The 12,472-nt window shown below is 39.3% G+C and overlaps 1 protein-coding gene across 1 annotated transcript; it reads left to right on the top strand.

Moving 5' to 3' along the window:
- The first annotated feature begins 10,245 nt into the window (after positions 1-10,245).
- Positions 10,246-10,602, top strand: LOC115223396. Its single transcript, XM_029793909.1, has one exon. It carries the CDS (start codon positions 10,246-10,248, stop codon positions 10,600-10,602), a length of 357 nt encoding a protein of 118 aa, XP_029649769.1.
- Positions 10,603-12,472: the final 1,870 nt, after the last annotated feature.

Raw genomic sequence — 12,472 nt, 5'->3', positions numbered from 1 at the left:
AATATTTTCGATTGCACTTCTATTTCTTTTTTAACAATATATTTAACTCGTATAATTCACATCTCCTGCCCATCCCCCCTCATAACCCGCCTTCCAAAACTGATTAATTACCGCAATTCGAAAGTGCTATCGATTGTAACAATTAGAAATAAATTAATTTATATTAGTGCAAATAACGGGTGACAGTATAGGGGCGGGGGTGACGCAAAAGGTAGGTTATCTATACATGTATTTATATACACACACGCGCGCGCGCATGTGTGTGTGTGTGCGCGCGTGCGTGTGTGTGTGTGGTGATGCAAATAGGAAAATAAGACTCAAAACATAAGTATACATTATTTTATCAATAATCGATAGTCGTTCCGCCGAGGACTTTGCCTTTCATCATTTCGGGGTCGATAAGTTAAGTACCAGTTTGCATACTGGATTGATCTAATCGACTGGCTCACTTCCCAAAAAATTCGGGCCTTGTGCCTAGAGTGGTGGTTACATGGTGGTTACCGCCCGTTGACGAGGGACAACAATCCCGAAACTAGTTGGATAGGACTACACAGCCACAGCAGGAAATGTATCAGGACATGAAATATAAAAGCCGGACTAGACTACTTCATGCGCAACTCCATTGTCTCCCGAGACAGAAAGGACGCCAATACCAATACCAATGTGCCTAGAATAGAAAAGAATAATCTGTAGTCGTTACGCATGAGCTCAAGGACCGAGAATCTCGTGTGTTGAAACTCTTGGCTGTGTGGTCAAGAAACCTGATTCCCAACAACCTTATGGTCTTGGGTTAAGTTCCACAGCGCAGCACACTGAGTAAGTTTCTTCTACTATAGCCATGAGCCAATCAATATCTTCTGAAAGATGGAAAGTGTGTGAAAGCCCGTTGAGCGTGCGCGTGTATGTATGTATGGGGGTGAGTGATAGTGTGTGTTTATCTCTTGACAACCAGTGTTGGTTTGCTTACGTCCTTATTACCTGGCGGTTGCGCACACGAGTTCGAACGAATTAGAACTAGACTAAAAAGTAAACACAGGAGTTGCTATGTTCGACTAAACCCATCAATGTGGTTCGTGCCTTAAGGTAAGATTGACAAAATAGTACTCCATCAAGTTGATCTAGCTAACGGGGCTTCGTTTCAGTAAGCAAGGCCCGTACGCAATGACGCCATCGAGAGGAAGGCCCCGAAACGGTACGCATTCTCTCCTGATGACCCCATAAACTTGCTAGCATCCGGTATGCTGAGCTTTCAACTGGTAACACCTGAATCTGCAAGTGTCTTGCAACACAAAATGTATCAAGATACAAGGAAAACTCCAATCACGTTTCGTGGTTCTTTAACTCAACAACTCCTTTTTAGGATCCAGTGGCTAAGGATATCATCAGGAGGAAGCACATCCGGTTTCGGCCCCTACTCATCTACTCCTTCATCTCTTTTACACTGCTCATGCAAAATGGTTTGAAATTTTGCAACCCTAGACCGGCTTTTGCTTCTTCTATACTAGCATTCCTTCACTTTCCTATCGCAGTTTACTGCTTCCTCCGCTTTCCATTTCTTCCCTGTTCGTACCTCTGGAGGGTTTTCTCGGATGTTCTGATCTTTCGAATACCTTAGCGCCATTACTGTCCTCGCCTTTCCTTCCGTCCTTATTTTCTTCGACGATTGATGTTATTGTTACTTGCAGCACGGGTTTTCCATATAGTGCAGTTGTATTCTGCGGTTTTGGAAGACCAAGCCATTTTCTGATCAATACACTGCGTCTTTGTTCCATCCTTTCTACTCTATTCGAGGCTATTTTATACATTCACAATAGCTATATAATCCTTGGGTACAGTCCAAATTGCAGTATCCAGCATTTGAATTTCCCCGGTAATGTTGTTCTGTCAATTGCCTCTAGTCCCTGTTCCACTAATTCGTGTTTCTTTGCCTTGCTTCTTATCATTTAATAAATCACTGTACCATCTGCCAAGACCTTTTATAGAGTGTTCTTTCACCATTGGTATTTCTTCGTCTCATATCCTGAACTTCACTTCTTTTTGGACTCCTATCATGAATGTCACACTTCAAGATTTCTTGACTTTGAATTTCATTCTCACCCATCCTATTAACCCGTCCAACCGCTCTAACGTTCCATCTGCTGCTTCTCTACTTTCTGATAATACAGTAATGTCCATAAAAGCCCTTAATAGTGTCATTGTAACAGCTTTCTCACAGATTGTTGATCTTAGTGACATCTCCATGACTAGCACAAATAGGATGACTAATATTGTGCATCCAGCTGCAATACCTACTCTTAGCTGTTGCCCCTCCGTTACTCCAGGGTTTTGTTCCGTTCGGCGACGGAAGCTGTGACCCTTCCATTTACCGCAGCAACCAGGATGTGGGAGGGAGAAAAAAGGTCACAGACTGCGACGTCCCAGACGAAGCACCTACCCCTTACCCAGAGACAGAGGGTAAGATCATCTGGTCTCTTCCCATCACTTCTGGATTATCCCACCGGCTCCATAACTGAGGGGATATTAACCCGAGCCAGACCCCGCTTAATGATTAAGTTTAGTTCTCACATTTCGGCACAATGCCAGTAATTTCAGGAGGAGGGAGTAAGTCGATTACATGGACCCAGTGCTCGGCAGAATTAGAACTCAGAATATAAAGACACACAAAATGCCGCTATGCAGTTTGCTCGGTATGCTAACGATTCTACCAGCTCACCATCATTTTTTTGTTTTGTGTTTTGCCAGCAAGATGCCACAGAGAATAGCCCAAAGATATATATATGGCATTCTTGACATGAAAACAAAAGTGGTCATTTTGACACACTTGCTACTTTCATCTAAAGAATGCGCATGCGCGCGCGCGCACACACACACACACACACACACACACACACACACACACAAACACACACACACACACACACACACACAAACACATCGTTGTCCAGTCCGTTCTGCATTTTCGTTTTGTCTGTCGAATCAGAAGGGAAAAGGTTTTAAGATACACCGGCCGGCTATAACAGTAAACAAGGGATTCAAATATTGATATATCTGTCGTCGTCGATGTCCCACGCACAGTATATCAGCTGTGTAGAATCGTCCCACATGACGATGAATGCCAACAACTATTTTATTTCAAGTCCAAATGTTTTCTTTATTAATACAACTGATATACCAACCATTAAAGTAAGAGTTGCTTATAAGGGAAGTAATTAAGGAAAACGTCTAGATTTTCACTCTCTAGGGTTTGTATGTGTGTGTATTAAGCTCCGTACGTTCGTACTTACCAAATCCATTGATAGTCTTACAGATGAATAATAAAGAAATATATATGCTCTATTTTGCGTATTGAGTTCTACTTCTGATTGTATCACCGAATCTTATATATATATCTAATGTAGAATAAAATTTTTCGAGAAAAAATTAAATTTTTCAAAGAAGAGATCACATTTGTAAGTGAAACAAAGGATATTCCCCCAGTGAACCTGGCTTTATGGTGGTCATTGAAGAGTGAAAGGAGATAAAATAAGCTGATGACTCAAAGTTGATTGTTTCTATCATCTTTGAAATTTTTGTAGTGAGAGCCATAGTCAGGGTAAGAGAAATTGTTTCCCATTGGAAATGGGACACACTATAGGCATGGGCAGTCTTTTTTGAGAAGCAGCTGCATCAGAAATGATTCATTTTCAGGCAGCGCACACTAATTATAAGATTCAAAATAATTTTTTGTTGGCAAGTCCTGCAGTCCATGGGCCATAGTTTACCCGTGACTTCACTATAGCATGTTTTCATAAAAGGAGTAAATTGATAGATCCATAGAAAGAGAAGACTCTGTGTGTGTGTGTATGAGAGAGAGAGAGAGGAGAATGAGAGAGTGGGGTGTTGAAACATTTTGAAATGTTGGGAGAGCTCTGGGGAGCACTTATTGCAAGTAGAATAAGGGACATTGATATGGCTGGTGGCTTTGCTAGCTTGAAGCAATAAAACTGGTGAAGTAAAGGAAAATATTTATATTGTGTGTGTAGCTGGATGCAAAGCACGGAGTAAATACAGAAGTTTTCTCTGCAGGAATATTTCTATTAAGCCATTGTAGTTCAAAAATAGATGGAGGGATTATTCTGGGAAGTCAGCAGAGAATGAGCAACATTCTAGGAAACAGGAGAGCTTGCGGAGTATGTGATGCACAGAGACATCTCCATTATTTTTGAAATATGGCTTTGTATATGTTATGGTGGGGATAAAAGCCATCCAATTTATTGTGATGTGGTGGTTGATTTTTTTTTTTTTTTACCAAGTATTGTATGCTGTCTTCTTTACTCAACTTACTGCAACACAGTTACAACTTGAGTAATGGGATGGGAGTTGAGGTATGAGCTTTGATTGTGTTGTCTATGTCACAAAAACATCTACTGTAAACTATGCAGATCAAAACGGTAAATTCCTTGTTACCAACATAAAGGAATTTTAAAATTATTGCAGAAACTGTCTGACTGACCCAAAAAACAGAAGCAAAGAAACAAACAACAGTGAACTAAATTAATCATTCTACTATAAAAGAAACATAACTTTTGCCTTTAGCACTTCCTACCCTGATGATAAAGGAAATCGTTCAAGGGGGTTGTTAAGTTTTTCTGACTTTTGTCACACATCATAGTATTGTTTACAGGCAAGTTTATACTGAATAACACCTTCAGATAAGGTATCTTTAGATTGCACAATAAGTTGTGTGAGGATAACCTTAGGCACTAGCTTAATTCTTTGCCTGTCCAAAGTATTTTCATAAGTATTTCCTAAATGTTTGTGCACGTTTTGCAGACATTTAGTTAGCCTTTTTTTTTTTCATATGTTCTGAGAAACATAAAACTTTCCTTTAGATAGGTTCCAAGTCACTCTGGTGGTTGTAAAAAATTGGCAATGTTATCATCATCATCATCATTGTTTAACGTCAGTTTTCCATGCTGGCATGGGTTAGATGGTCTGACAGGAGCTGGCTAGGCAGAAGACTGCACCAGGCTTCACTGTCTGTTTTAGTGTGGTTTTTATGGCTGGATGCCCTTCTTAATACCAACCACCTTACACATGTGATGCACAGGAGAGGAAAAGGGTTAACTGTTTCTGATGGTTCATAGGTGACACTCATGTGTTACTGGGCTTACAACTGTGTTACTGTTAGCATACAACTGGCAGAGATACTATCAATCTTGAAGTACCATAGGGTCCAAGGGGTGACAGGTGCTTCAGAATATTGGGAAGCAAGGTGGGGAGTTGAGATAAGGCATTGGTCGGATGATCTAACAGAGGTATAGACAGCAGTGGTTCATTAAAGATGAGGTTTGGGAAAGAGATCAAGTATGTTCAGATTAAAGTGTCTGTGTTGGTCTGATACATGTGTGTAGGATGTATAAGTAATCATTGTAAAGAATTAAAGCCTGCTTCTTCCTTGGAAGCATCAGTGTGGGGATGAGTACTAGAAGAGTTGTGAGTACTGAAGTTAATTGAGGATAAAGTCTTCAGGTAGACAGAGAGGGATGAAGTGAGAGATGTGTACTGGATGCATGAAGAGATGAGGTCGAAAGGTTGTTGGTGGTTGGAAGACTTCAGAGAACAGAAGTGGATGCAGATATATTTAGAAGAGTTGCAAGAGGGAGCTCAGAGATCTTGAGCCAGAGTACTTGGAATTCCTTGTTACTAGTATCCAGGTAAGTATGAAGTGAACAGTGGGTAGAGTGGAATTGCCAGAAATAAAGATACCACCTTTCAAAGTGAAGATTTGCATCAAGTGTAGTATGTACAGCATATATATAAGATGTAAGATTGGTGTCCTCTGGGAGGAACAAGGCATGTGGCTTATGTGCTAGGAGGTGGTGATATGTATGAGGAAGAATCTAGGTTGAGCTGGTGCTCATAGATTTTTAAGCAGAGGAAAGAGAATTGTTGAGAAGGTTAAGGTTACTTTATGGTTGAATCATTCAACAGAGTGAAGGTGTGTTACCAGGGTGTCTTGAGATTATGTCAGCAAGAATATCTTGTGAGGAACTTGGTCCAAATACTTACAACAAATGTGAGTACCATGTTAATGTACATACAAATTGCAAACATTTTTGTGTTTTTTTGGGGTTTTTTTCATTTTCAACCCCACCCTCTGCAAAACCATCTCCACATTTGTTACATTGTTTGACCACTGTCTTATTAGTTAAACCCCACTCATCTAAATACTGTACAATGCCTTCTCCCAACCTGTCTGCTGAAGCCTTTTAAGCTACTTTAAGTCAACCAACAAGTTGGAGCAGTCAGCGAATGTGCTTTTGTGAATATCCATTTCAGGCAGTTGAACAAGTAATGAAAACCATCCCTTTAAGTATGCTCCTCCATATCCCTCCACAAAGCCTTTAACGGTTGAGATGTTCAACTGAATCATCAGTCTGCATCTCAAAGAACCAAAGAAAGATTTGTAAATGTTTCATAGGCCCTTCCTTAAAAAAAATATATCATAGTCCCCTTGGATTTTGAGAAACCTTTTCTCTTAGAGGCCCCACAAGCAGTTTTACTTTGTAAAAACAATTTCCTTTGATGGCCCCTGTCTTGAAACAATTGAATCCCATAGTGCAGTCCATAAATATAGTCCATGGCAGTCCATAAATATAGGACGAAAGCTGTCGTTGATTAGCTCCAAGAGGCCATCGCCTCTAGCTAGCTTGATATAAATTCATCATTTATTGTTGTGTATTATTCCTACTGTACACATCACAAGCTTTAATGGTCTTCCAGTGAGGCTGAGATTTTCTCTCTAATCCTTTTACAATTTCTTTACACATTACTACCATCACTTCTACTTGTTGGCTTTTTTCCACTCGTCTTGAATAAGATTAATGAATTATAGTGTATGCATTTGTAGTTAAATCCAGCAGCAGTGATGAGAGACAAAAAGAACCTACTCCACTTTTGTGTTGGCAAACAGTAATGGTGTTATTATGTCAGATGCAAGAATGAAAATGAGAAAGTTAAAAGGATGAAGGCAAGGTGGAAACCATGCAATGAGAGAAAAATACCATATTATTAAAGCATATAGCAAAACTTGGGGATCTTTTCGGTTTGAACGACAGTTTTTTCTAGCGGTGTCATATGAAATTGTCACCCATAATTATGACCCTAGTATCGATCTATTGCATTTCAATCTGTTTTAGGGTTAGTTTGGGTTAGTGGTGGGGGGAAGGGTATCTTTTTTTTTCTTTGCAAATGTAAATAAACCCAATCTGTTTCTTAAATGAGGGTCATATTCATATGGCACAGAATGTTTTTTACCTCAATCGACATCCGTGATTGGTTGAAATTGCAAAAATTGAAGAAAAAAACAACAAATATCTTACAAACTATAGAATTTTCTCAATAAAGCCAAGAGAAAAAGATGTTTTATAAACACATTCTACCAGTATACAAAGATTAAAATTTTTTAGTTACCTAGAAATTATGTTAAAAACTGCCAGTCAAACCAAAAAGATCCAAACTTGAATCACTTGAATTGGTGCACAAACGAGACAAAGGAAGAGGAGAAAGCAAATAGATGATGACAAGAATTTTAAAAGCTTTCAAAAACAAGGTTATTTGAATTGATGAATATATAAACAATGTGGAAGAAGGAAGTTGCTGATAGGTTTTTAGTAAGACTGTTGAAAGCAACATAAAAACAAAGTGTAATAAAGGAGGCTGGGGTGTAGGTGTTGACAAGAAAGTCGAGAGCAATAGCGAAACATTATTAAATTTTTATACTTCAAGTGACAAGTTGCAAGTAGCAAAACTTATACAAAAAACAGAAATTAGAGACCGATGAGATAAGCAGCCGAATGAGTCACAATGTGTGTGTGTGTGTCTGTGTGTGAGCATGCATATGTTAGTTAGTTAGTTAATTTTTGGCTCAAAAAGCAAAAAGCAAGGCCATGTAGGGGGACATGGAGTTATATACAGGGTGGTGTTCATGTAAAGAGTTCAGGCCACTTGAGGTCAAGGGAGACTTTGAACAAAGCGGTCATTGGCATCTTCACCATCTCGTCTGGCAGCTTGTTCCATGGATCCGCAACCCGGACGGAGAAAGCCCCTCTCCTTCGATTGAGATGAAATCGTCGCAGATAGAGCTTTTATATGTATGTATGCATGCATGCATGTAACTTTTGCTTCTGTAATTGGACAATTGCCATGCCTTGAAGAGTTCAATCAAACAAATAAACCCCAGTACATATCTTTTAAGTCTGGTATTTATTGTTTCTGTCATTTTTTGCCAAACTGCTAAATTATGGAAACACAAACAGACCAACACCAGTTGTCAAACAGTGGGGGACAAACATAAACACAACCACACACATACATATTTATATATAAAATCATCATCATCATCATTATCAAAAGAATTTTCAATGACAATGATTATGTGTGTGTATACAATGGGCTTCTTTCAGTTTCCATCTACCAAACGGACTCACAAGGCTTCGGTCAGTTCAGGGTTATAGCAGAAGACACTTGCCTAAGGGTGCTGTGCTGTAGGACTGAACCAAAAACCATGTGGCTGGATTGCAAATTTCTTATATATAGATATATACATATATATATATATATCAATATCATATATCATCATCATCATCATCGCTTAATGTCAGCATGGAAAGCGGACGTTAAATGATGATGATATATGTATGTATATATATACCTGTGTGCATATAGATAAATATGTGCATATGCCTATATACATATTCTTCTGTCTGTGTCACAAGAGCACCATCCGAGCGTGATCGTTGCCAGAGCAGCCAATTGGCACGTAAAAGGGCACCATTCGAGCGTGATCGTTACCAACGTCGCTTCACTGGCACCTGTAAAAAGATTCGAGCGAGGTCATTGCCAGTACCGCCTGACTGACCCCTGTGCCGGTGGCACGTAAAAAGCACCCACTACTCTCGGAGTGGGCATCCAGCTGTAGAAACTCTGCCAGATCAAGATTGGAGCCTGGTACAGCCATCTGGTTGGCCAGCCCTCAGTCAAAATCGTCCAACCCATGCTAGCATGGAAAGCGGATGTTAAACGATGATGATGATGATGATGATATATATATATATAAAGCCATGTGTATAATGATACTGGGTAAAAAAATCAAAAGAAAGTAAAAAACAGAAGACTAGCTCTGAAGTAGAATCTCTATCACTGTCAACCTTCAACCGAGTCTTATTCTAAATTATGAAATTAATTAAATTTTAAAAGAAATGTCATTAGCAGAAAACATTTAGCACTCAAGTATGTGAAGATAATGGGCAAAAACAATTTTTGAAGCCCATTCTTTGCGGACCGTATGAGGCATGGTTCATCGTCAGGAGGACCACACTACCATTTCTTTTTCTATTAGTCACTTCTGCCAGACCATTAGCTTAGGGGATGTAAACAAACCAACACCAGTTATCAAGCAGTTGGTGGGTAACAAAGACACACACACACAGATCTATATCACATGACAGGTTTCCACACCATTTCCATCTACCAAATTCATTCACAAGGCATTGGTCAGGCCACAGTTATAGCAAACGATACTTGTCCAAGGTGACTTGCAGTAGAACTGAACCTGAAACCAGAATGTTGCAAAGGAATCTTCTTACCCACACAGTCATGCCTGTGTTGATATTTTTCTATTTGGTGTTGTTGTTTGACTCCAGATCAGACCTTAACGAGCAAAACCATGATCAAAGCCATTCTAGCTATAGCAAAACTATCTTTTGTATATTTTTTCTAAAGCACAGTGATTTGAGGAATATTTGGCTACTATTTCTAACAGATAAGGTGACCAACTAGTGGCTCTCAGCAGTTTGGCTAAATAACGAAGCAAGGGAAGTAACTTAGCCAAGGGAAGTAACTTTAATTTTGTTATGTTGGATAGGAAAATTTGGTAATACACATTATATATATTTCGTTTTGGGATTTGGTTTGCAAGATTCTTTATGTGAGTTCGTGCGTTGAAGCATTTTCTATTGTGTCTGGAGAGAGTCATTTTCTTTTTGTGGCTTATAATATAACACACTCACCGGTAAAATCTCCACTTTTTCCTATTTTTATTTTCCTAAAATTTTCGTTGCGTCTTGCAAACTTTTCAATAGTTTTGACTATGTATATACACACACATACACACTGCTATCACCACCAGTAAAGATCTTAAGTGGGAAGGGTGTCAAGCAAGGAGATACCATTTCTCCAAAGCCTTTTACCACATGTCTAGAAATGGTCAGCAATGACGTTGACATGAACATCAAAGGCAAGCAACTAACACACTGCCGATTCGCAAATGACATTGTACTTATCACTGAAACTACAGATCAGCGGCAGACAATGCTGACAGAGCTGAACACTCATAGCTTGACAGTAGGCCTTACAATGATCCACAAGAAAACAAAATATATGCAGTCAGAGAAAGGCTCAGCACATCTCAACGAAGAATCAACACATGAAGGCAAAGAAAATACTAGAGAAATGGAAAGCTATGAAGAGGAATATGAATGGAAAGCTATGAAGAGGGAGATCACCTTGAGTATTCTGTTCTCTGCAAAGTCATCAGACAATGTCTGGGAAATGATTTAAAGAATTATAGACTGAAGAAACTGATGCAGGCTGTAGAGGAAAAGAGAAGCCTAAAAAGATGCAGAAGAGGACTTTATTGATCAAAGGGGACACTGCTTCGTGGTGACAGACAAAGGGGAGATGGAAAACGTATGCAAAACCTTCTACACCAACCTTTTAAATCATCAGTGAAGCTTGATCTTATACTATACTACTGATATTATGTTTCATTATATTATACATGTATGTATATCCATATATGCATATAAGTTAAGTTAATTTTTTGGCTCAAAAAAGCAAAAAGCAAGGCAATGTAGGGGGACATGGAGTTATGTACAGGGAGGGTGGTCATGCAAAGAGTTCAGGCCATTTCTGATCAAGAGAGACTTTGAACCGAGCGGTCGTCGGCATCTTCACTAACTCGTCCGGCAGCTTATTCCACAGATCCGCAACCCGGATGGAGAAAGCCCCTCTCCTTCGATTGAGATGAAATTGTCGCAGATAGAGCTTTTCGGAGTGACCCCGCAGCCGGCGCTCTGGAGCAGGAGTGAAGAACAGCTCTTTCAAGAGGTTACACTTTCTGCTTATATATGATATATATCCATATATCTGTATATATATCCATATATACCTATATAAGCATATGTATATACATGCATGTATTTTTTTACCCTTCTACTTGTTTCAGTCATTTAACTGTGGCCATGCTGGAGCACCATCTTTAGTCAAGCAAATCGACCCCAAGACTTATTCTTTGTAAGCCTAGTACTTATTCTATCGGTCTCTTTTACCGAACCAGTGAACACACCAGCATCGGTTGTCAAACGACGTTGGGGGGACAAACATAGACACACAAACGTATACATACACATACATATATATATACATATATACAACGGGATTCTTTCAGTTTCTGTCTACTAAATCCACTCACAAGGCTTTGGTAGGCCCGAACTACAGTAGAAGACACTTGCCCAAGGTGCCACGCAGTGGGACTGAACCCAGAACCATGTGGTTGGTAAGCAAGCTACTTACCACACAGCCACTCCTACGCCTATATATATATATATATATATATATATATATATAATTTGAACATTTACTTCCCAGTTTTCCATTTTCTTTGTTCTAGTAAGTCTTAGGAAAATAAAAAATGGTTGCTTAAAATATGGCCTTCCTTCCTGAACAAACAAAAACCAGGTCACTTCCACCACCACCACCACCACCACCACCACCACTGCTGCTACCACCACCTAGATGATCAGCTTCAGCAGAGAACCAGTTAATTTGTTCATTAAAGCAGAAGCCAATTTGCTAGTATTTGTTATCTGTCCACTGGAATAACCTTGGACCTGCTGTGAAGTTACCTGGCCAGTTTAATAGGAAGAACAAGAACAAGAACAAGAAGAAAAAGAAGAACAAGGAAGAGAAAAAGAAGAAGAAGGAGGAGAAGAACAACAACGAAGAAGAAGAAGAACGAAGAAGATGATGATGATGATGATGATGATGATGACGACAACGACGATGGTGATGATAGTGATGATGAATTATTTAATTAATGAATTACGATGTGGTTTTATCAAATCAATGATGTCATTATAATTACCATCGTAGTCTCAAAATGCGATCCTTGACAAAAAAAAAAAACAGAAATAAAATGAAAAATGAAAAAAAATTCCAATCAGCAGAAAAAATGTGAATTCAAGGTCGCATACATATGGATAATTTGTTTAATATGTTAATGATGACAGGTATGGTTCAGCAAACAGAGTAATTAAACCAGGAGCCTGGTTGGTTGGTTGGTTGGTTGGTTGGTTGGTTGGATGGTTGGTTGGATGGTTGGTTGGTTGGATGGTTGGTTGGTTCGATGGTTGGATGGTTGGTTGGTTGG

This window comes from Octopus sinensis, linkage group LG23 (genome assembly GCF_006345805.1).
Source record: "Octopus sinensis linkage group LG23, ASM634580v1, whole genome shotgun sequence".
NCBI classification, from domain to species: Eukaryota; Metazoa; Mollusca; class Cephalopoda; order Octopoda; family Octopodidae; genus Octopus; species Octopus sinensis.
Note: the sequence above shows the minus strand (reverse complement) of the source record. Positions and strands in the feature narration are given on the sequence as shown.

Bases quoted from the DNA above. Each gene is read 5' to 3' on its own strand.
- LOC115223396 (XM_029793909.1), top strand. From the start codon at position 10,246: ATGGTCAGCAATGACGTTGACATGAACATCAAAGGCAAGCAACTAACA.